Source organism: Apteryx rowi, unplaced genomic scaffold, assembly GCF_003343035.1.
Source record: "Apteryx rowi isolate R43461 unplaced genomic scaffold, aptRow1 scaffold_287, whole genome shotgun sequence".
Taxonomy (NCBI): Eukaryota; Metazoa; Chordata; class Aves; order Apterygiformes; family Apterygidae; genus Apteryx; species Apteryx rowi.
Window position 1 is genome coordinate 970,476 of NW_020449274.1, and position 25,533 is coordinate 996,008.

At 46.4% G+C, this 25,533-nt stretch overlaps 1 protein-coding gene across 2 annotated transcripts in view; it reads right to left on the reverse strand.

The window, feature by feature from the left end:
* Positions 1-3,431: 3,431 nt before the first annotated feature.
* SREBF2 (sterol regulatory element binding transcription factor 2) overlaps positions 3,432-25,533 on the reverse strand; it is a 28,082-nt gene continuing 5,980 nt past the window's right edge. Inside the window, exons 3-19 of one of the 2 annotated variants that reach the window (XM_026069132.1) lie at positions 24,904-25,085; positions 23,494-23,640; positions 21,471-21,692; positions 20,163-20,277; positions 19,775-19,956; positions 18,827-19,019; positions 17,573-17,754; positions 16,282-16,555; positions 15,121-15,290; positions 14,754-14,922; positions 14,028-14,148; positions 12,168-12,277; positions 10,683-10,815; positions 9,940-10,108; positions 8,527-8,712; positions 7,214-7,325; positions 3,432-6,414 (exon numbers count right to left, since the gene is read on the reverse strand). In XM_026069132.1, the coding sequence (XP_025924917.1) occupies positions 6,194-6,414; positions 7,214-7,325; positions 8,527-8,712; positions 9,940-10,108; positions 10,683-10,815; positions 12,168-12,277; positions 14,028-14,148; positions 14,754-14,922; positions 15,121-15,290; positions 16,282-16,555; positions 17,573-17,754; positions 18,827-19,019; positions 19,775-19,956; positions 20,163-20,277; positions 21,471-21,692; positions 23,494-23,640; positions 24,904-25,085 (2,888 nt within the window). In that variant the 3' untranslated portion in view covers positions 3,432-6,193. The remainder of the gene's footprint in view (positions 6,415-7,213; positions 7,326-8,526; positions 8,713-9,939; positions 10,109-10,682; positions 10,816-12,167; positions 12,278-14,027; positions 14,149-14,753; positions 14,923-15,120; positions 15,291-16,281; positions 16,556-17,572; positions 17,755-18,826; positions 19,020-19,774; positions 19,957-20,162; positions 20,278-21,470; positions 21,693-23,493; positions 23,641-24,903; positions 25,086-25,533) is intronic. The other variant, XM_026069133.1, reaches the window with a different exon arrangement.

A 25,533-nucleotide genomic window follows, 5' to 3' on the forward strand; every position in this document is an offset into this window, starting at 1 on the left:
TTGCAGCCGCCTGCACGACAGGGTCTCGCTGTGGGGGACCTCCCACCAGGGCCAGCACTGCAGCCTGAGCCCTGTCAGTCTTCCTCGAGGAGGCCACGGTGGCCTGTGGGGTTGCAGAGAGAGGATGGGGTGGCCCCCCTCACCCCCAGGAGCGCAGCTGAGGGGGCTCCTGCACACAGCATCGGGGATGAGGCTGCCACCCAGCCTGGCGCAACCCAGGTCACTAGGGGTTGCCGTGCCCTGCGCCCCATGATACCTGCACTGCCCCCAGGCAGGCAAGGGAAAAGGACTCTTTGGGCCTCCCTGACCTCCGAGGGAGGCTGCGATGGGCTGAGCGCGCCTCAGGGAAATCGGGGGTCAGGCCTTGCATCCCCACCCTGCTCCAACACAGGAGGGGCAGCAAAGCCTGCGCCCAGCTCCCCGGCCCCACGCCCAGAGCTGGGGTCCTGATGCCCAGCAAGGGCTGGTACTGCTCCCAGAGGACCCCAGGGACCCTGCATGGGGGAGGCAGCACCAGCCTGGCCAGTGTGCCCTGCCTGCCCCGAAAGGGGAAGGCAGAGCCTCGCCACCCTGTCGCCAGGCAGCTGGTGCCGCCCCGTGGCCACAGCGCGACAGGGACCAGGGGGCACCCGGTCCCGCATGCAGCTCCGGGAAGGGCCCAGACCCGTGAGCAGAGAGAGGGGAAGGGGACATGCTGTATGGGGACTATTTAGGAAAAGGAGGCAGCCCTTTCCCCGCCCCAGGTAAGAGGGGCCCAAAGGCCCTGGTGCAGCCCCATTGAGAGGGGAGACGTGGGCTCACTGTGCAGTGCACACAGGCCCCCTGTGGCTAAGCCTAGGGGAAGGCACATGACATAAGCAGGATGGGAGAGGACCACAGGGGACTGGAGGGAGGGCCTCGAAGTCCAGTCCCCAGTGCAAAGCTGAGCTTTGAATGGTTTCTAGAATGGAGATCCCACAGCCTTTATGGGACCCCTGTCCCTCTGCTTAAAAACTTCTGCAGGGAACAATTTTTCCTCATGTCTAAGCCAAGTTTCTCACCTCCACATTGTCTACTGCCTCCCATCCTTCCCCTATGCCCCTCAGAGAAGAGCAAGGCTTCATCTCTCTTCCTTTACATAGTTGCAGGCAGCAGTTAGATCTCCCTTTGCCTTTCTCTTTCCATGCTGAACAAGCCCCATTCCTTTCACACATACACTGCCTCCCACCCATCATTGTAGCCCTCCCTTTGGCTTGCTGCAGCTTGCCCCCATCTTCCCAGGAGCAGGGATGACAAAACCAGATGCAGTGCTGGACCTCGGCTTTCCACCAGTGCCAGATGCAGGAGAGGACATGCTGCACTCGGCCTACTAGCTGCACTGCCATGGTGGTGGCCTTCCTCACCCCAGGAGCATACTGCTGGCTCATGTTCAGCTTCTTGTCCACCAAGATCCCCCAGGGCCTTTTCCACAAAGCTGCTCTCCAGCTGGTCAGCCCCCAGCCTTGCCTGTTGCAGGGGGTTATGCCCTTGTAGATGCAGGACATTGCACTTACTTTTCCTGAACTTCATGAGGTTCCTGTTAGCCCATTTCTCCAGCCTGTTGACGTCCTTCAGAATAGCAGCTCTGCTTGCAGTATGTTGACCCTCCCCGTTTAGTATCACCCATGAGCTTGCTGTAAGGACTCTATTCCATTATGCAGGTCATTAATAAATACAGTATTGGCTCCAGTATGGATTGTTGAGGGATACCAGACCACCAACTGGACTCTGCTCCCAACTCTTTGAGGCTAACAGTCCAACCAATTTCTACCCATCTACCTCTCCAGTCCATCTCTCAGGAATTTGGCTACAAGGGTACTGTGGGAGACCATGTCAAAGGCCTTGCCAAAGTCAAGGTAATAAATGACATCCACTGCTCTCCCCTTGTTCACATAGCCAGTCAGCACATCATCACAAATTTCCAAGTTGGTCAGGCACAATTTGCTTCTGGCAAATCCAAGCTGGTTGTTCCCAGTCACCTTCCTCTCCTTCATGCGCATCTAGGAGGATTTTGTCCCTAACCTCCCTCAGCTAAGGCCAACCAGCCTGCAATTGGCCCAGATTGTCTTTGGTGAAGATGGCTGAGACATTCATCTTTTTCCAGTCATCAGGCAGCTCCCATGACTGCAGTGACCTTCCAAAGATGGCAGTGAGTGGCCCCACAGTGGCACCAGCCAGCTCCCTCAGCACCCTTGGGTGCATCCCAACTGGTCCCCGCTTTTGTATGTCCAGCTGGTTTAAGTGCTCCCCACCTCTGCCTCCTCAACTCTGGGTAACACACCACTTCCACAGACTCTGCTAATAAGTCCCTTTGTGCAGTTCACCATAATTTTTACCGTGCTAATTTACTTACCTCCCCCTACAGCAGAAACTGGCTGCTCAGGTGAGTGGTAAGGCAAGGTGCTGTCTGGTACCAAGCTGGCCCTGTGCAAACTGTCAATGCCCTTTTGATCCACATAGCAGCTGGTGTAGCACGGACCAGTTTGCTGCATGGCAAAGAGCTATGCATAAGGCAACATAGCACCTCACTTTCAAAGAAAGGCTATAAAAAGCAGCTAGCACAAAAAGGAAAACAAGGATCTTACAAACTGACACCAGAGGTGGAAGGAAACCAGCAGAAAATCTGAAAGTCATGACTGGTAAAATGCAATGAAACATGTTTGACACTAAACTGGAGGATGCACACTGCAACTGCAAACCAGCATTCAGTTGCCAAGACCAGAGTTTATTTAAAGAAAAGGCCCTGAAACACATTGTGAGCATGAGGTCCTCAGTACTATTAGCTCTACAGCTCTACTCTTACACTGTACACCTTACATAACACACAAGCAGCCCTTGGAAAGTCAGGCAGCAGAGCAGACACCCCTATGCTCTGGCAGCATTCTCCAGCACCAGATTTTTCTCTTGCTAGAGCAAGAGGAAAAAAACAGCACTGACTCTAGAGCAGCATGGTGCAAGGTCTACATCTGCAGTGCCCTCCAGTACCATACCTTGCAGGCACAGGAGCAAAGAGGCAGAGCCCAGCAGTGCAAACAACTATACACACCTGGACGCCAAAGCTTCCTTTGCAAATAGGTACTTGCCCAACTTTGCCTTTTTTGCTTCTGACAGCAACTTAGGTGACACAGGACTCAACTCAGGCCATCAGCCTCCTCCTCAGGTTGCTCTCAGAGGAGTACAGAGACACCACACTTGCTTCAGTAAGGGACTGCCTAGCTGGTCATCTTTCTTTGCAAGCTTTACAGCTCCATTTTACAGACAGAGATTATCTGGAAGACGACCAACATGTAGTAGAGACTTCTGTGACCCAACTCCTTGAAGTACTCTTGTGTTCAGAGGTCTGTTTGAAAGACTCGTCAGGCTTATCTATTTTTAAAAGCAGCTGCTGTGATGGAGAAGACTAACACATGGAACATGGTGGTAACGTTCACCTTTATTAGATAACAGATGCTCACGAGCCCTGGAACAGGGTTTTCAGACAGCAGATATGTTCCCCTAGGAACTTTCCCACCACCACTTGCACCTTTTATCACAAAGTATTCCTACCTTTAATTCCATTTGGATAAATAGACTTTCTTCACATAATCCATAAAACAATTTCCTCCCACCCTCAAACAAAAAAGTTACAGTATATACACACACATATATAAAAAATTGTAGGGACAGATGGGCAGCAAATTTATGAACAACAGCATAGAAGGACAGGACAAAGATCCCTTGCCTTGGACGGGAGAGAAATGCCAGCAGTGCTAAGACCCTCAGTGGATCATGCCATTAGCTATTGGTGTTTCAGTCCAACAGCCTCCCAAGCCCTTCTCCAGCTGATACTCCCTGCAGCCCATCTCCTAGAGCTCTGTTCACCTTTAAATTACAAGCAAAGGCTGAGAATCTCCATTTCCTCCAAACCTTGCTCCCCTGTGTTACAAAAGCACAAACTTCCAACATGCTGCACACAGAACCAGGGAGATGTGAAATTGCTCAGGAGGGTGTTACAGGTAAAGCACTTCTGTAGCTCAGTAAAACCTCAGGCTTGGAGACCAAAAGACCCAAGGCTTGGAGATGGTGCAATAGCTACTTAGAGAGGAGAAAAGGTAGGATATGAGTCACCCCACAAAGAGGATCACTGATAGCCAAGAAACTCAGTAATGGGCAGTTAAAGCCCTCCTAAAAACCAACAGCTGTTCTTATGCCAATCAGCAATTAGCATGCTTGGGACATGCACTCAAAGCAGAAGTAGCTGCCGTCATCTGAACCAGAGCATCCCATATACTGATTTAAGATACATAAGACCAACAACCCTCCCTCAAAGCTTTCCTCTAACTTCTGACACTGGGAAGCAGGAGATTCCTACCCCCACACCTGCCAGCAGGGGTGAGAAGCACAGGCTGCCAGTGATCACTGCCAGGAGTCCACCAGTGAGTCCCCAAGTAACAGCGGGAAGAGGCACTCTGGTCCCCATGATTTTGTTCCTAGCTACAGCACAGGTTCACCATGAACATACTTTGCTGGGAGGCAGATTTCTCCTGGCCAGTTTCCATCTTGCTGAAGCCAGCCAACTCTATGATCAGTATTACAGGCGTTCAACTACTGCAGCACATACTGCATGCACACCTCCCAAGAAGCCAAAAGTGAGACACAAGGCCATCTTTTTCCTTCTGCTTTTTAAAGCAGCTCAAGCTCTCGTGCCCCTCTGTAAAAGCTGGATAAATACAGAAGCATCTTGCTAAACAGCCTGAGTTCTGATTTTGCAGTGAGGAGTCATGCTGCACAAGCCTGCTCAGGACAGGAAAGGACCAGGCTGCTGCCAGTACCTGTGTGCTTCTAGCTACCCATGTGGAGCACAGGCAGGTTATGCATGGGGAGAAGTGGCAATGTGAACCCACCAAAGGCTGATTTCCCTACTTGCAGGTGTGAGAGGGACAATCATTTTGCACATCTTTGGACAGATGCAACAGGAAAGGCAAAGAAAAAAGTGCAAACCGTTCCCTCCCTGTCCCCAATCTGCCTCCCCCTCTTTGAAAGTCCCATGATTCAACACCTGTGAGCCAGACTGCTCTGAAGGGTGATGGCAATGGAGCAGGGAGACTTTCGCCCTGAACCAGTGCCTTCCAGTCCCTGCAGGTGCTCAGACTGCTGCATGCATGAGCGCTGTGGAGCACTTGGAAAAGGAAGGGAGAAGGACATGAAGGTAAGTTCTGGGACTGGGAATATAATGAAATCAAAAAAATGTTTCTAAAAGAAGTTCAATCTGCACCAACAGAAAGGCACCACAGGAGCCTTCACCCTTCATACAGAGTGCATGGCTCTGCACATCCACCTCTGACACCATCCAGCACCAAATGACCAGGGCCTCACAAGTTTTCTAAGACAAACAGCCCTCTATGTACACTCTGCTTGTAGACTGCCACAAACCAAGCCTCCCCACCAGAAATGGCAGGAGGCAGCTCTGGTCACAGGAAGAAGATGCATGAAGTGGAGAGGAAGAGAAATCTGCTGCATTGCACCCTATACTTTGTAAAGCCACAAACATTCCTATAAAAAAACCTGTATAAAAACTGTAGAGAAATTTGCCAGGCAGGACTGGCCCCAAGCAATACTCCCAGAGCACCTCTGTAAAGTAGGGTCTAGAGGGCTTCAGCGAAAAAACAGTCTCCTGATGCACGCAAAGCTGGTGCCTTCCCTCTCTCTCAGGGCAGCCTGCAGGTTGAGAATGGCCTCAGACCCCAGTAACGCCTCAGGGCAAGGTTTGAGCAGATCCTCTACCCTCCCCAAAAGGTTCCTATCTGCAGAGGCATTTGGGAAGGGAAGATGATGCCCTTGAGGACAGACATAGGAGGTGCCGCTTTCCTACGCGTTCGGTTTGCAGGCTTCTCCTCCCAGCAGGGCTCAGCACCTCCACGCAGGGGCAGTGCTTTCTGACAGCCCCCAGCACAGTCACAAAACTACAACTAGACAGATTCCTGCTGCAGTGCCTGAGAGCAAGCAAGGGGGCTAATAAAGCGAAACCTGGGGCAAGTTAAAAAACCCTCTCTCCCTCTCCCACCCCACAGCAATCCCACTGGCAGACCTAACCTACCTTTTTTTTTTTTTTTTTTTTTTTTAAAAACCTCAAGAGGGGAAGTCCAGGCTGACGGTTCACAAGGCTGCCTTTGTGCAACACAGCCCTGTACTGGTGTTAAGAGGCAGCAATGGCTGTGCCCCCACTCAGCTTGACAATCATCTGCTGGCAGTCATTGCACGAGCGCTTGTCTCCCACTTTCTCAAGTGTGCGCGCAGCCTCGGCCAGCAGGACTGCTCGCTGGCCAGGTGAGGAGAGGAAGGAGAGAGGGAGGTGGCGGCAGGCCAACAGGATAGCTGTAGCTCGCTCCCTCTGGCCTGGCAGTGTGTCTAGTTCACCTAAGCACAAAAAGGAGAGAGAAAATTTGCATTGAAGCTACCACATGCGTTACAAAACCCCTCAATGCAGGCCCTAACAGGGCCTTAACTGGCAGTTAACAGACATCTCTGGGCTGGCAAAGCAGAAGCAAGGCCTCAGTGTCTCCCAACTGCGCAAAGAGATGGGGGTACCCTGCAAACCACCAAGCAATTAATTTAACCTACTAAGGTGGAACGGTTTGATCTGGAATCAGGCAGGGACTCCAGAGCTGCTCTAGGTGATCACTGCTTCTGCAGGAATGGCCCTTTCATTTTACTTTCTAAAGTTGCTTTATGGGGCTCATCCCAGCACTGAAACACAGATCTGTTTTATTAAATCCTAAAGGGATTTTATAATCAGCATCATGTCTCTTGACCCTCTCCCTTTAAGATTCCTGTCTTCTGGCTTTGTATTTACTGCCCTGAACTCCAGCCCTTTGAGGTTTTTTGTGTGCGGGCACATACATGCAAACATTTTTCAACTTGTCTGCTGATACCTCCTTCCCAGGGCTGGCAGTTCCTGTTAGTCTGCTTGCATCTAGCATGGCAGAAGCACCTACAAGAGCTAGAGGCTCACAGGAGTCCATTTTCCTGAGCCTCGAAAGACATGGAAATCAGGAAGATACTGTGCAGAAGCCACCGGCCGCAGCTACAGCCCCCGCAACATCCTGTGGCCGTGGCTGACTGCAGCCTGGTACTCGCCCAAGCGGGCCACTGCCCCATCCCAGCAGGAAGCCCAGCCCCACATGCGGTGGGGTGCTATTCAGGCACAGGGGCTGACCTTGCTTGCTGCTCTGGGGCGTGCGTCGCCTCAAGCTGTGTTCCAGCAGCTGGTGGGTGCGGGTAGGGCTGGCACCTGCCATCAGACGCACAGTGGCCTCATGAAGGAAAACCTGGGAGGGAAGATAAGAGAGGCAGTAATAGACCAACTCACATAAGGATGATCCTGCAGCTAAACTCAAGCCATCCCTCAGCATTTTAAGAGCACAGTGCTGACATCTTGACAACAAAAAAACCCGCTTCTACACTCCTCCTTGGTCTTCCCACCTGCCTCTAGAAAATTTGCAAGTCAGGGCAACTGTAAAGAGGATAAAAGCTTTTGCCACATAACTGCTAGCAGCCTGGGAAAGGAGAGGAAAAACAGCAAGAAAAAGGGCAGAAAATGAAAGAGCAAATTCCTGAACTTCGACCTAGGCAAATGACTCTTTCAAAATTGCTAGTCCAACACTCCCAACAACAGAATCAAACTTTGAAGCCCAAATGCCAGGACAATTCCCTTGTTCAAGGTATTAAACTTAAATTTCCTTTACAGAGGCTTAAAACTAGTCAGAATAAAAAAAATAAAAACTAAAAATAAAACCAGTCATTGCCAAAAGGCAAGGAACAGCAGAGGGAGGAAAAACACAACAAGGGAGTCTTGCTAAAAGCAGAGTGGCTTACTACAGCCCTCTGAGGTGAGGCTTCCCCAAAAAGCCCTTCACAATACTCCTGAGGGCCTCATTCTGAGCAAGATGATGAGCAAGAATACATACACAAGGTTTTTGCCCCATCCCTTCTGACCACTGAACAGCATGGGATTGTTTCCCAGAGAAAAAACCTTGCGTTTTGTCTACAGGGAAGGGAAGAGAACACTGGGGACCCCAATCCTCCAGCTATCAACAGAGCAAACGCATGAGGGGATACAGACTGAGAAAGCTTCCTTCCATCAGTCCCTCAAGGGACTGACCCACAGCCTGGAGCCAGGTCAAGGGGCTGGATGCCGTGGTATTCACTTTGCAGTACAGATCTACTGCTCATATCTTCTAGTTAGCAACTAACACAGACATCTCCCCACATGCACTGGACTTCTATTGGTTGCACACAGAGGAAAGAGAGGCTCCTCCACTCATCACCCACCAAAAGATGGTTGGAGGCTGCTGGAAACAGAAAACACTGCCCCAGGCACCTGGACCACTCAAGCCCATGTACATCTTAAGCTTCTAGGCACTGCAGCTTCCCTGTCATTGCCCTGAGAGTCTGCAAAGGGCTAGCTAAAATCAACTTTTGCTTCTTCTCAGGGATGAAGAGGAAAGCGAAAAGAAGAGACATCATTACCTTGCGGTAAGCAGGCCTGAAGCCATGGGCCAGTTTGCGCAAGCTGCCAAGGTCACGCTGGAAGCCTGTGAGCTCAGAGGCTGAGGCGTGGTAGGTCTCACCCAAGGCCTGGCTGGTGCTTGCCTGCTTCTGCCACAGGCTGGTGCGAAGAGAGAGCAGCAAGTCACAGGCCAGCAGCTGGATCATCTGTAAGGAGCCAGGCCCCAGACAAGACAACTGATCAGGCGAGTAACAGCTCATTTGCCACGCAGATGCCTACATGGTATCAGCTACAACACCTTCTGTCTGCCCAAAAGGTGCTCCCTGGCCCTCTGAACAGAACCACCTCCACCATAATGCACTGAACAGAGCAGGATCCATGATGAATACTTTTGCCTAAGAAGCATCTCTGTGGCCTTGTACCAACAGGTGCAGCCCAAGGGATGGAGGACCCGGCTGTACCCAAGGAAGAGCTGTCTCCTCCAAGAAAGCAAACGTGTCTACAAGGCTGACCTCTACCCCACCTCAGATAATATATACCACAAATACATTGCACCTGTAATGCCCCAGCCTTCTACAGAGACCTGTCTACATCATGGTATCAACTAGCCAAAACCAGCAGTTACAAGGTAAAGAGATCCTCACTATCTGCAGAGGGGAAAAAAAGGCAGTCTTGATACAACCCACATTTTTACCCATATCCCTTTTCCCCATTTGTTGTTGCCCCCCAGCAGTTTGTCAGTCTAGTTACTCTTAGGAAATTCTACCTGCGCTGTAGAAATGGAGAGTGCCTCTGTACTGCACTGCAGAAACATTGCACAGTTACTGCCAGAACATGCAATGCAACTACAATGCACTACAGCTGCCACCCAGGAGTGACAGAAGGGACCAGAACTGTGTCCCATATGCCATGCAGGGAAGCTCCGGCTTTAGGTAATCCTGGAAAGAAAAGAGACAAGCAATGCACAAACTCAGGAATAGCACAGAACAGTCCCACTTCTGCGGCAGAGGATTCAAATGCTCAAGTGCTGCCTGAAACAGAGCAGGCTTGGCTTAACTAGGTCCATGTTTCACACGTGTCAGCAACTTCACTGACAGGGCAGAGATGGAAGTTTTCCATGGGCCAAATCAGAAGCAGTCAAAGAACCAGAGAAGAGGTGACAGGTACTGGCAGGACCAGGGCAGTGGCTCAGCCAGCTGAGACCCTGTTTAGGGCAGAATGGGGTACTTGCAGGACTGCTCCTCCGTATGGCAGAGACAGAAAAATTTCAATGCCCTTTGGAAGGAAAGGGAAGAGTTTTCTCTGCTACTGCCATCAGACACAGGATGAATGGAGAATGAAAACAGAAGCAACAGGGGAGCGATACACCCGTGGCAAAACCAACTTCAGAACTAACACCACCACCACATACTACCCAGTGGCTTATCCCTTACGTTGTTGAGGGTGGCACTGGAGACACTGCTGGTCATGTTAAGGCTGTTCCATAAGTGGTTGCTGGCCCTCTCGCAGTGACCCAGGGAGCTCTGCTGTCCATCTGCCTTCCCAGACAGTGAGGCCTGCATGGCTTTACACACATAGAAGGTGGCTTTCACTAGGGCATTCCTGAAAGAGAAACAGCACTGCTTTTAAGCAGTACTATGTCATGCTGCCACAGGGCAGCCCCAGGAGCCAAGCTCAAGCAATGATTAGCATCAGCTTTCACCCTCCCAGCTTTAAATCAGGGAGATCATAACTTCTTAAAGACAGAAAAAGATGAAATTGTTCCTCACCTACACAAGCCACAGAGAAATGGAAGGAAACTGGCTAGGAAACTTTAATGGGAAAGAGTCAAGATGGTGACATCAGCCTTTTCGTCAGTGTGTGTGCGCGCAAGTTTTGTCATTTGGTGGGGAGGCGAGGCAGGATTAGAACAAAAACAAGAAAGCATCCATAAAGAAACAATTCTCTTCCCTATAGACTCTTCTAATCCACAGCTCTAACATCAGCCTGCAAGCCCTGACCTACACATCAGTTGTTTGGCACATTTACACCTCATGCTATTGCACCGGACAGCACTGATATACTCTGCTTGTGACTCCACAACACAGATAAGAGCAGCCACAGGACAGGTATTAAGGGAACAGACGTTCCTGGCTAGAAGGAACAGGAGTTTGAAGGTAGTAAGATGCCTACGCACTCTGACATCTCCAGGGCCTTCGGCATGCGCTCCACTTCTGTGAAATGCAACCTCACAGCCGCATCGTCCCCTCTGAGCCAACCGATTGCCATAGCAACTGCTGCTGACCACCATCTGCACACCATGTCTGGGCCTATGAAAACAGAACCACAAGTTGCAACCAAGGAGAGAACACCAAGCTAATTTCCGCTCAGAGAAAATGGGTAGGTGTTGTATGCCTTAGCCAGTGCCTTCCACCAAGATCAACACTAATGAGCTGAAAAAAGCATGCAAACCAAACTGATCTCATGGGAACACAGATGTCTGGGTGAATGCTGAAACATGCTGAAGGAACACAGCTTGGTAACTTGGCAGCAAGCAAACACCCTACAGCTGGCAGCAAGCGGAGTTTCAGATATTGAGTCTGTATCTTGCCAACAAGAACCTAAACAGAATTTATCCCATCTACTCATCTAGAAATTCCTTGCCTTTCTTCCCAACACAGATCTCCACTCCCCACCCTGCAGTAGCAATTCCAGCAGTATATACCATGCCTCGGCACTGACCATCATCAAGCTGGTAAAGAGTTCATCAGGTCCCTGGTACCATTTTCTTCATTGTTTCACATTCTCTCAAAAGCCTCCTGGAGTCTACACAGGGCCAAAGGACACAGGCTCTGCTACTCTGACCTGCTTTTAAATTTCATGGCAATATTGACCCTTTACCTCAAAATGTAAACCCTGGAGAAAAGATATCTAGCTTCCCTTCTATGTTTGCTCTGTACATTTTAGGCACAGACTAATTTGTCCTGTTCTTAAGAGCTCCAGAAGCATCCCAGTGAACTGCCAGGTACCAACACCAAGCAAGATGAGTACTCCAGCAACCAGCTACCAGACAAGCCCAACTGAGTGCACAGCTCAGAGGGAGTCTACAGCTCTAGCTCTCCCGCTAGACATACTGCAAGGGACCATGGCAAGTGCCTCCCATTATATGTCCAAAGCTAGTCCAGAGCAGGGGCTGCAGGGCTGGAGATTCTGGAGATGGAGGAACGCACATGGCAGCAGCTGCTGTAAAAGTGAGGTCAGGCATCTCTGGGGAGTGGAAAGGTCTTGTACCTCAGCTGCAGTGCTACTATGCTTGTTTATATGCTACAACTTTTCCCTCATTTCACATTGTCAGGATTAAGCTCTCAGGTCAGGGTACTGTGTACTGCTTGGTACATGTCCTAAGTGTCCATCATAACTGGTAATACAAATAACTGCAACTCCACCTGGGCAGACTGCGTTACCATACACAGCCAAATTTAAGAGCCTTCTTAACCATCCCCTTCCATCCTGAGCTGCTGTACCATGTTGTGGTGTGCTGCTCAATACCCATGTCTCACCCCAGCAAGGGCTGTGTTTCTGCCATGCCTAGAGTTTGAAAGGTTGAAAGGCTGTGCAGAGAGGAAACATCTCTCAGCAGTATTTCCTACAGCTGGGAGAGCTTCTGTTCTACCAGACTTACCCAGGGCTGACTTGAGTACAGAATTGTTGGCAAAAGGTGGGGCTCCACTTCCCATCGAGTCCAAGAAAGAGTTGAGCAATTTCAGATACTCCATTGCACTGGAGAATTCACTGAAACAAGAAGCAAGGCAGACCTTCACTATGCTGTCAAACAGGAGATATCAAAGCCTGAAGGTATTTCCAATCAGTTATGAAACATTTTTAAACAATGTTGACCCTTTAAGCCAGTAGGAGGAGGCAGAAAGTTCAAGCTCTGTAGTCCAACAGTGTTGTGGTATTTAAAGAGACCTGCCTGAGAGTGGAAGAGCGCATACCGATTCAATGAGTATCATCAAATCTCCCTGTATGGAAAGGTAACAGTTCAGGATTAGAGTCAACCCCAGGACTCTCACCTCAACCTCAGAGATGCTGGAACTTACTGTGAGCTTTACATCACAGACATTTGCCTTACTGTTAAGGAGTAGGGGAGCAGGCTGTATGCAAGTCCTTAAAAACAAGAGGTGGTACCACTGTCATGGGAGGGGCTAGACTGAGCGCACAGAAGCAGACTAAGGCATGTAATACATAGTTAAAGAGAAAGAATCTACATTGGCACTTAGTCAGCACTGCACATTTTACAAATACTAAATAGAAGCTGCCAGCATCCCCTCTAGCATCTTGAATCTGCTGACAGACATGACATGTAACAAGTTGATTACAGGCTTATTTTCAATCACTGCCTCTAAAAGAGGCTGAACTACATTTTTCCAAGTGACTACTAAAGAGTCACAGTGTTAATCAGAGAAAGTAGCATATGTGGTAATGATCTAATTTCCTTGGATAGGCTACAGAGAAGGATCTTGAGCTCCTGTCTTTGGGGGAAGGAGAAAGCTTGCTGTATTAACAGAGCTACTCTTGCCAACTAAGAAACAGAACTTCCACAAGTATACTGATAATCTACTTCACTCATGCAAACCCTGCTACCTTCCCTCATCATCAGCAGCAGCATCTGATCACACACATCTGTATTAAGCAATTAGACTGAACTGCTGCTCATTCTCTGCAACTATGCTAGAAAGCAGATGTGAGATTGAAATTAAAACTAAACATATACTATTTTTCCTACGCAGGTAGAAAAACTAGGCCATCTTCCCCATTTGAGGCTTCTGCCCATACTTTTTTGGGATACAATCATTACAGAATTTTCCACATATTTACATAGCATTGTTGGGCACCGGCATATCTGGAGATCAGTTAGAAACAGGATGTAGTTTGGTATAAAAAGCTGCTCTGATTCCCCCATTCCAACCCCTTTCCTTTGCTCACAGCGCTGACAGAGACCAACAACAATTTGAGCCAACATCTGTTCTCCTACTCTTGCCACACATCAGTTTGATTTTTCACTGCTGGTAAATGTGGCACTTTATTCAGTTACAGGAACATTCTCATGCATAATGTAGGGAGCCAGCTGGGTCATTCTCTCTAACAAGCTGGACTTTAACACTCGGAGTCTTGGACATATGATCTGGTCAATTAAAACAGTAGGTGTGTGCTAATTTTAGTGTTACTGAACTTTTAAACCATCAGCAGAGAAAGTGCCATCCAATGTAGGAATCGATCAGCAGCATGCCAGCCAAAACGAGAAATCCTTATCTCGTCAGGCAACAGTCAGAATTTCACCTTTGACTTCTGAAGTTTTAATACGAAGAGGTTGAGCTCACTCTTCTAAAACCGCAGCAGTCAGATTTGTGTCATGATTTCAAGTCCTGATTAAAGACTAACCACTCAATTTGCCTCAGGGTACTTAGTGTATGATTAACAGTTTAAATGTTTGAGTCTACAGTTACCTACAGCAGTCCCCAGCCACAGCACAGAAACTTACCATGGTTCCTCCTCCTCTTGTCCCACTATTTCTTTTCCAGTTTGAGGTTTCACAAGTGAATCCACAGCTCTCTCTAGCAGATTCTCACAAAACGCCTGATGAACCTGTGCAATGGGATCCGCTAGAGAGAAATAACAAACCACTTCTCTTATACACAATGCCAACCATCTCCTGATATAAACAAGGGCAGCTGGAAGAGTCAAATTTTAAGGGGCAAGAGGAAGAGTAGCATAGGGAAATTCTTGAGAAATTATTGCAAAGACTTATGAAGACTAAGTTGTTGGGCCTTTTTACTACCACTCCACTCATTATTAGCCATTTAAAGCTGCAGCCCTTAGCCAAACATCTCTGTGACACTTCAGCCACTCAACAGCATGGCTATGACACTGTTCTAAAGACAACAAACCTTGGTCACACCAAAGTCATCCCTTAGACATTCAGGGCTACAACTAGGTTCTGTTCCAGCATATAAAAACACAAGCGGGATGACATGTAAAGCCAGCACAATGTACAAAGGGAAGAGAGGCAGCTCCTGCAGAGTCTGAGAAGACATCTCTCTGCTCCACAGCCCCTCTCAACCGCTGAGACGACAAGCAGGTTCCTACAGGGGAAGGCAACTGTCGTGCACAAGAGAATGCTCTCAAACAAACGACTCCTCATGGATGGAGAGATTCCCAGGCCCAAAGTGCTGGGAGGTCACACATTCAAACTAGCAGTGATTCTTACCAGGATTCCTTTGGGTGCAGTACAAACTCTCCTTTGCAGCAGATTTTACTGTCCAGCTCCGTTCCACAAAAAATTTCTGTCCCAGTGGGTGACACAGCCAACGCAACGAGTCAGGAATGGCACTCCGCTCTGAGCTACATAAGCTTTGAGCTTGGCTTAAAAAGTAACTCTAGAGAAAGGAGAGACTAAGATTGAAAACAATCCACAGGGAAAGAGAGACAAAGAACACCAAGGACAAAGCTCATTATAGACTGTATCATAACTGTAGTATTAGCAGATGCATCGAGCTAGTGGCAACGCCAGCTTGCAGGCCTCCCTAGAGCTGTGCTTAAATGTGTGATGGTGGAGGACACAAGAACTCACTCACCGCTAGGAAGCCAAGCTTGCCTCCACAGCGGGTTTTCAAGCCAACCGCAGCTGTCAGGTGGATTTCTGCCATTGTGCTGGGTGGGATCTTTTCTTCTGCGCACTCAGCCAGATTCACAGCACACAGGGCCATATGCAAACCTGAGTAAGCCGAGCTGGAGGGAAGTTTACCTACACCAGAAGGGAAGGAAAAGAGTTAACCTTTCACACAGTAGTACCCACTACTAAATAAGTCATTTGCAGAGATACTATCCTAAACAGGCAAATGAGAACCTACTGACATGAGAAGTTTGCAATGCCATATGACTACTCTGTATTCGGGCAGCAAAACAACTATAACTGAAACTTCCTTCCACTGATACCAAGGCTGGCATTCACCGCTTTGCTCCTGCAAAACAGACCTGTATAGCTAACAGTTATAACAACATTTGCAAACCTCGCCTCACTACATTCATCTCTACCACATAACTGAACCCCTTTGCAGTCCACACCTGTATAGGTATCAATGCAGATAACATTACAAACAGGAACATTTTCTTGTTATCCATGGTGGCACAACTACAGTTAATGCCACAAGATTAGGCAGAAGGAAGTTTAGCTTGGATTTCAGATATATTTGTGGCCTATTACAATTGCAAATTGGTCTGTCAAGAAACCAGCAAAAACTGATCATAAGGATCTTTCAAGTGCTTATTTAGTAAATGTGCATATGTGCAGGCTTTTAGAGCATATCATCACCCACTGGCAATCTGTGCTTTACACAGCTTCAGAAATTTTAATTCTTCTTCCAAAAATTAATGCTGGCCCCTACTTCCACATCATACTCCTAAGCGATAGGAACCAAACAAGCCCTTAAACACCAGTGAAAAACGACTGGACCCAATTATCTGTCACTTGGGAAAGACTCCAAGCCACCTCTACAGGCTCAACAACATGCAACTTGGGACACTGTTGTTGCTCAGGCCATTCTTACAGAGCTCTTTCACCATATGAAGCTGTACAGTTTTAGTAACTGGCTTCTGAAATTAGTCTACTTAGCTTGCAACAGCTACCCTCCAGAGGAAAAGAGGCTGTGGTGCTCTCACTATATCCCCACAGAATCAGCTCTGAGTCTCCTTATTCGGCAAAATGAAGAGAATAGCTTTCCCATCTCTGTTCTTACCTGTTATGTGGAGCTGATGGAGCTTGTGATATGCCAGAGCTGCATCCCGAGCACTGGTCTTGGCCTCATCCTCAAAGCCTGCAGCAGCCTCTCTTGCCCGCCACTGATGAGAAGTCCTCTTCAGCAGCCATCGCACCAGTGCCAGCTTCTGCAGGCTATAGCGGATCACATTCCAGGACAGGCTGCATGCCAAGTCCAGGCGGGAAGCTGGCAGTGCTCGGCCTAGAACTGACAGGCAAGTCTGCAGGTTTGATGCAGCTGCAGCAAAATCCCCCTGCAAACATGACAAAAGGTCAAACATCAAAAAGAAACTGATGGTACTTCACTGACAGCCTAGAAAACCACTTTCCTTACTCTCCAAATGCAAGGCAGGCAGGCAGAAGAAATGCAAGCTTCCTCAGTATACCCCATACCTACTCACTAGTCACACCAACCTCCATGGCTAAGCACTGGAGACATTTTGGGATCTCCTGGTCACTGGAAGCAAGGCAAACTGATGTACAAGCTAGGATAAGATCTTTAGTTGAGGCAAGTCAACACAATCAAAGCAAGCATGAAGCCAGTTTACACCATCTTCAGACCGGGCCCTACACATCTCAGCCTACACATGGCCCTGTTCCTGTAACAGCTATGACATCTGGGAGAGACACAGGCACTAGATAAAAGCAGTTTCCTGCCTTCTCAAACAAAACGAATGTTTCAGTGTCAAAAGCCAGATGTTGCCTCAACACTGGGGAAGACTTGCAAGAGGCTGGAGGACAGGAGACTGCAGTGCTCAAACATACATTTCATCACTTAGGGTGCCGTATCAGTATGGGCCTATAATCTGTGATAGGCAGCCACTCAGTAGCTTCCATTGAGCTACAATCGGGACAAATCTGCACTGAAACAAGGGAAGAAAAAAAAAAAAGAAAAAAAAAAGAAGGCAGCACACCCTCAAGCACATTACTGACTGTCAGCAATCACAGCAGAGGCCAAATTCTGAAAACCAAGGTTCGGAAACCAAGACCTTGCTTGCAAAGATTGTCACAAGATGCAGCAGCAAGGCACAAGGACAGAAATCAGATGTCTCTTCCAACACTGATGTCTGTGCCTCACCAACTCAGGCTGAAGGAGGACAGTGATCTGCTCAAGACAAACTAGCACCAAATTCTCCTCTGAAATCATACAGGACAATTAACTCTAGAAATACTATGCTCTTGCAAGTGCCAATCCACAGTCTTTTTAGGCCATGTTTATACGCACTCCCCTCCTAGATGATGCATTTGATATAACACAGAATCAACTTTACCCGTGCCAAATCCAAGTCAGCTTGCTTGCGATGCCTCCAGAACGTCACAGATGATCTCGAGTGCAATCGAGTCACTGGCTCTCCATGCACAAGGAGCTTTATAAACACACTCAGGACAATCACTCCATTCACTAACCACAGAATCAGTGTGGGCATCATCCAACCAAACCAGCCACCTGCATCTGCAAGGGAACATCCCAAAGGAAAGTTAAAGTTAATCTGGACATTGAAAGCCTGGCAACAAGATAAGCAACAAGCCTGCCCAGACCCACAAGGATGTATTGCTACATTATATCGACACAAACACATTATATATGACACGATATCAACTTCTGGAAAGACTGCATTTTAATCAGGAAACATGCAAATCAACAGCTTTTCACCTGAATGCCACAACACTCCCAACCACAATAAAACAGGGGTGTGGGGGGTTTGGGGGTTTTTTTGTTTGTTTTTTAAACAAAATCCATTTATAAAACCTGAGTCAGCACTTAGTTTTCCTCGAACCTCTTGCATTCTGATTTTTCTATCACATACACCCATGAGAATTAAATACTTCAATGTCCATTTTCTGGCATTAATTTCACAAAACAACACTGAGGAAGCACATTTATCAGTCAGGGAAATGACAACATGCCTACAGAATCCCCTGTTCTTGACTGAACTCTAAACTACACATCTAATAGAACAAGCATTTTAAGCCAGTTTCAAGACCACATAGCAACAGTGTTTCTATAGTAACTTTTCACACATTACTTCATTAATAGGCTAAAGATCGGTGAGTTACCTTAAAAACAAATAAAAAGCAAACTTTACAGGAATGTGTCTGAGAAAGATCAGTGAGGAGAGAAAAATACCTCATTCTGAACCAACTTTCAAGGGTCCTTCCCGAAAGTCTAGGTTGCTGGGCTACAAACAGGTGACCTTTCTAGCTTACCACAGTAAGCAACGTTTGGTTTTGTTCAAGAAGAATGATGAATGTGGGTGTAAACTGTAACCATGCCAAAGCACCCACTGCTAGCTCTCCTCTCACATGCAGCTCTGTGGTTACCACCCCTCCCCAAACATTAAACAAAGGTCTTACAACTCCCTGAACATGAGAAATGCCCTACTGGATCACACCAACAGTCCATCTAGCCCAGCAACGCGACTTGCAGCAGTCCCACGTGTAGATGCTATTTAGTGAGAGCATGCAAGCCTGGCCACTTCCTGTGGTCCAGTCTCCTCATACTCTGAGCTGTTCTAACTTGTTACCTGACTCAACGGTCAGCATGTTCCTGCCAGAGCCATGGCGCACGAGGCTGTCAGACTCTGGGGTTCCTCGGACGTCCAGAAGGGATGTTAGAGGATTGAAGGAGAGGCAAAGGAATGTGAGAGCACAGAGAAGTATTCGAGAGCGATCCACCATACCAAGGGCCACAGGAGGAGAGTCAGGTTCATCTTTAACCTTCAAAGAATTAGGATTGGACAGAAGAACAAGATAAAAAAAACTGCTTAACAATCTGTAAAACAAAAAATGCTTATGCAAAGGGATGGGGTGGTGAAGAAGGAGGAGAACAAGTTTTAAAATTTGCTTTTAGGATCAGCAAGAACTCCAGTGAAGTGTTCCTCAGCTCAGTAAGATGAGGCTGAAGTATTCCAAGTGTCCTCACCTTCCTTCTGCTCTCAGCCATTTCAGTCAACATTCCCTAAAACCCTGTTTTAGACCAGGATTAACTTTCATTGCACTTACTCTTCTGAAAATCTCCTGCAAGACCCACTTCTGTGATACCTACAAAATGAATCTGTCAGCTGAAGACAGTTAACAGCTTTCTAGTACTGTGGTTACTTACAGTCTCATTACCCACATCTGATGTCATCATCCTTTTTCCAGTTCTCCTGATTTATTCACAGAACATATACCATCTTGAAAACCACAGGCTTTTTGGATCACGGACATTCACTATAAATTCACACAGAATCTACATTGTTCCTCTAAAAGATAATGTATGACTGAGGCCTTACAGCTCAGGAAGTAGTCTCCATCCTTCAGAAAAGCCTCTTTCTCCCATGCACCTTCCTCATCCATGCAAATCTTTCTCTGATCCCTACAGCTCTAGAGATCTGCTGGCTCTGTTGTTGAAAGTTAGAAGGATTCAAATTCTGGCCCTTATGCATCCCTGAAGTAAATGCCTTTAATTTGATAATCCAAGTCACAGATACCTTTGCATCATCAAGGAGTGGACTTCCTGGCTCTGAATCAATGGAATAGGGAGAAAAGCCAGCCTGGGATCCCGAGTCAGAGGCTGGGGGAGACATCAGTAGAACATTCTGGTTGAAGTCATCTATCTTCAGGTCTGCATCATTGTCAACCAGACTGCTTAAGTCAATGCCCTTCAACAGCTCTGGAAAAATCAGAGAGTGCATTAGATACATATTTCTCTTTCCTACACCATGTCAGTCTTGCTCAGATTGGCTCTGTCACTTGCAAGAGCACCAGCCACTATCAATGCAATTTGCACATATCTGCCTCTGTCAATGGTAAGAAACTGCAAGAGGCAGCATATATTCATGTTGACTACCTCCCTCCTGCACAGCTCCCACAACTTACTGTTTTTTTGGTTAGCCAACTTCAGAACCATGTTCTCCTGTCTCAGTTTATGGTTGGCCTGCTGTAGGTATTTAATGTAATCAATGGCTTTTCTCAGGACTCCAGACTTGTGCATCTGCAAGGAATTAACACATACGGAAAGCAGTTTATACAAAGAGTACCACAATCCCCACTGCATGTGTCATGTGGGGGATACAAAGAAAATGGTGTAAAAAACTACCCAGCAGCAGCAACAAAACTAATGGCAGGGCCACACTCTAGGGGCAACATATTATACTTTGAAAGATGCACAAGGACTGGACAATAGGCCTTGAGCCATTGCGCCTGGGGTCTTTCAAAGGTCTGATAAAAATAGTACAATGCAAACAGATTAACAACCAAATTACAATAGAGTTTGTAGTTGAAATCTAGACATGAACAGTTTTTTGAAAGTATCAGTTTTGAAACAAAGTGGCTCTTTTTTTAGGATGGAACTAGCTGTTATCAGTTAAATGTGGTTCACTATTTAATTCTGAGGTAATCAGTTCTCTCACTGCCTCAGCCCCTTCTCCAATCCCATGAAAATATCTGCTTCCTGCAGAGGCTGCCAGGTTTAGCTTGTAAACACAGACACAAAGCACTACGAAACCACTACATGCTACCTACTTTTAAATCCTAAACTTCCAATTCCACCCAGCAATAGGAAATGACTTCATTAATGCATATGCTTAGAGACATTCACACACACAGACATCAAAAGTACTACTGCTCTGCCAGAGTGAGGTAAAGTGAACAGCACAATTATGAACTTCACTCACTCACGTTGCAAAAAAAAGTTCTAATATTTGAGTAAACAGGAGTTTTTACAACTCAAGATCTAGAGGAATCAAATTGGAAAGCTCTGTGCAAGAAACTTTTTTTTTTTTTTTTAAACAGGACAGCTAGCAGTTGAAGGAAGAAATCTGCTTCCCTACTGCAGTTACCAGGAAATGGAAATTATGCAAGCTCTGATTTGGCCAGAGTTATCAAAACATGCGCTTCTGATACTCTACTTAGAGGACTTACTTAAGTCTAACATAGAGTTAGAGCTTACACTTTTGTTCTTATTTTGAAGAAACACTACCACTAGCATAATAAAATTAACATTAAGGGTAGCACTTAGTGAATCCAATTATTTCCATCTCACAGGTATTCTTCAGTCTTCTCCCAATACGTGTACACATACTTCTTACAGTTAACACTGTCCAACTGCTTCATTTGGTAGAGCAACAAGCACCTGAGGACACAAGTATTTATGACACTAAATCTCCTCTCATTCCAGAACTTTACCTTGGCATCTGTCCCCATGACCAGATCCTTCAGCTCAATGATCTTGTCATTTATAGATGATCGATAACGCTTTTCAATGATGTTGTGTGTTGTTCTCCTCTCTCCTTCTTTAGGTGGTTCTGGTTGTTTAACACCCCCAGGAACTTGTTTGATAGGCACCTTTTCTTGTCCCATCATCACTGGCATTGTGGTCAAAATGGTCCCATTGCTCCCAACTAGGGTCTAGAAAGACCACATATAACAAGTGTTCCTAGCAATCAGGTAGTTTAATTACAATTTATGATGTTAAGAGCAAAACAAGTAAACAGAAGTAGATGCAGGAAAAGTTTGTACAGCTCAAAAACAAAGAGATATGCCAATTTCCTCATATGTTCCTTGGCTGGCAGGAGCACAGGTACAGCAGCACAGGAAGAATCTGTCACGCTACCCCCCACACCAGTCACTGTGGAGTAAGATCTCGTTCTCCAGGAGTATCACCCCTACACTCCTTCACCAATACCATGCTACACTTATCCACTAGAGAAATGGATTAAGGATCTTCCTAGCTCCTAGAATCCTTCTGCCACAAGTGTCCAAATACATCTTTGACATGGGCAAATACAAATTCACCAAAACAGCAACAGGCAACGCTACCTCTGAACAGGTAGCAAGAATGTCAGATAGGACAGAAAAAACAAAAAAAACCCAGAAAAACAAATTCTGGCTTCAGCAGTGCAGTTGATTTGAATTAGATTAAGTGGGGAAAAAAAACCAAAAATAGGTCTATAACTACTTTTTAAGCTACAAATATGCATTAAGATGAGGAACTAAGGCAACGATCGATGCCCACTGGCATGAAGAGCTCAGAGGCTTGGACATCTATGCCTACGAAAGACCATCTCTACCAAACCAAAGCAGTACGTGCTCTGCAATAAAACAAGATGAATCCCACCAGAACAGTTGCACAGAGCGGCTTCTAGGACAGTCAGAGTAATGAAAGAATTTAGACTGCTTAACCTAGCAAAACAACATTGAGAAGAGTATGACTGGTCTCTAAAGTACATCAAGGATCAGGGACGTAGTCATGGAGAGGAAAAGCTATTTAAGCTAAAAGACACTGACACAAATGAAAATAAACTAGCTATGACCAAATTTAAGAACAATTTAGATTCTGAAACAGTCCAAGAGCGATAGCAGAAATACATTTAGTTATAAGTTGGAATTTTATAAAGTGAATTTACAACCTCCATTTACATCCAGTTTCCACCAAATTTCAATGAGTCCAAAAAACCTCATGGATTGTGTATCTGCTAGACAGACACAACCACTTAAACCTCACCTCCATGTGAAACCATCACCTAAAAAACAGTAGATCAATTGAAGATTTTAGTCTAGCTGCTAACAGGTATAAGAAGTCTACCATGCCATCAAAAAACAAACAAAAAAAACTGAAGTCCAGACTAGTAAGTTTGTCTTAAGCAGTAAATGTTTGAACAGAGAGATCCTTTCAGAATGCACCAGACTGTAATAAAAGCATCTTTGGGGGAACAATTTCTCCTTGAGTTGATAACAAGTTAAGGCCTTGATGCACAGCTGACCTCTCCAATGATCATAGCGAATCCTCCTCCCTTTGAAGAGTAGTCTGGTTAGTTTTTACATTCAACATACTGCTACGGAGCAGGGGGGAAAAAAAGTTCTGCAGCTATTCCGAGTTGGTCAGCTTTCTGTTTTAAGTATGTTCTTGTTCAACAGAGGTTAAAAAAACGCAAGAAATTCTTAGGACATATTCCTCTCCTTGTAATACTAGAAAAAGGTAAACAGAGATGTGCCCTTGGTCTTTGCTGGCTGGCCATGGGAGGCTGCCAAAAATGTACAATCTGTGTGTTTAGCCTTGGCAGAAGCACGGTATTACTCACTTTGGGCATGTTTAGAGCAGCATTCAAAACTCCTCCCATTTGCATCACTGAAGAATACTAAACCCCAAATCTCTTTCTTGTATTAAGAGGAAGTAACATTGGTGAGGAAGCAAAAGGAAAATTCATACCGGTACCTGGAGAGCTGTGGTCTGAATAGGAGCAGTGAGTGCTGTGAGTGCTGGATTCTGAACTGCAGCCATAACAGGATTACCATCTGCCTTCAGAGTTGTCAGGACAAGGGAGTCTGTTTTTATGATCTGAGGCTGGACCAGAACCTAGATTGAAAAAAGTTACACATGAAGGGAAGGGTGGGTACATGTTTCTCTGTTGATCTCAGTAGCTAGAGATAAGTGATCAAAGAATTATAACTTTACATCTCAATGGATGGCAAAAGGGTGGGGCCAGTCATTTTTTCCTTCACCGCCTGGATTTTTTCCTTTATCATGACAGACTCCAATGTAAACTCTCACAATGACACAGTCTGAACAGAGTTGGAAAGACGGATCAGAGGAACCACAGGGTCACTGATTTTCAAATCAGTGACCAGAAACTAATATGTAAAAACGAAACAGTTGATGGAAGAAGCTCCTTCCCCCTCTCCAATTACACCTATTATTAACTCCCTACATTAACAGGTTGAGTACTCAAAGTCTAACATGGTAGAACAGCCTACTTTGGCTACAGTACTTCTCATTGAATCCTAGTGGTAGTTATTTTCCTCTGGTTTAACTGAAAGGACCAGTGACACAAACTTCAGGCAGATCAGAACCAATAGTAAGTTATTTTGCCATAACACAGCGTGCTCTTACTTGTCCAACTACCTTGGTTACTCCCAAACATAGAGAACACTACAGATGGCATAATACAGTTGAACCAGAGTGACATTTTCATGAGCGTCCCCTAATCATAAGCATCTTCATATAATACAAAGAAACAAGATATTCACTCTTATACATGCATTTTGAAACAAAATCATATGACACTGTAGCAGCAAAATGATCCATGAAACTGTGGCAGAAGCATTTGAAGAAAGCATTGCCATACCAGCAGTCACTCATAAGGCATGGAATAAGCAGTAGACTTGCAAAGTAGGAAGAAGTAAAAGAAAGCTTGTTCAAATAAGGTTTCCACTCTCATCTGATAACACCGGGTAACAAGAATATTTTAGCCCAATTTCAGTTATGCAGGTGCTTTTTCTATTTAGTCAAAAAGTTTCTGAATGCTGCCCACTATTTAAAATCACATCACTACTCACAACAGGGACTCTCATGCCTGGTTTACACAAAGTAAATGCTTCTAGAGAACAGACCGGCTAGAAACACCTTTCACCTAAAAACACGTGTGCAAAAGCAATTCTGCAAGGAATAGGCTGCCCCACAACCCTCACCACCTTTCCCTTGACAAATCAGGAGACCAGACCCGCAACAGCAGTTTCTTCTGCTGCTGGATCCCTCTCCTCACTCCAGTACCCTCCCAGCCACACCTCTGTAAGTGCTTTGCATAACCTTTCATCTATATCACTCCACATTTTTACTTACTGGAACTTGCTGGACCTGTGGTGCAGCTACTGTCTGAACCGTGGCTGGTGTTAACGTCTGGATGGTACCATTGGCAGCCTGTGTTAACACTCTCTGGGCCTGCACAGTCTGCACTTGCTGCTGGATGGTAACTGGCTGAACCTGGGAGGACGTCACCAGGCTCTGAACTTGAGGCTGAAGAACTGAAAAGCAGACAAGATGTGACGAATAGTCCAAAAAACACAGGTTTCTGTCTTGTAGCCCATAAACCCTACCAGCCTCACTCTTCCTCTGCCCAGAGCTTCTCAGTAGGCAGCATTCATCTAACACACTCCACAAGTTGGTAAGATTCCAACTCCTTTGATGCCTCCTGCAAAAGGACACTGCATCTGGAATAGCAACTTTCCAGAATGCACAGAGGATCAGTTAAGAGAGAATAAGGTCAAAAACCTGCGTGTCTAATAGCACAGGACTCTTGTTACTTCAGTTACATTACACAGCACATCTAACCAGCACTTCACTACTCCTACCATTCTCGGCTGACCCTAGGATCCTATTTTCACATAAAGAATCAACACCTATCCAAAGAGAATCAAGACAATTAATGTTCACAAATACACAGGAAGATCCAGTTACCTGCAAGTGTCTTTG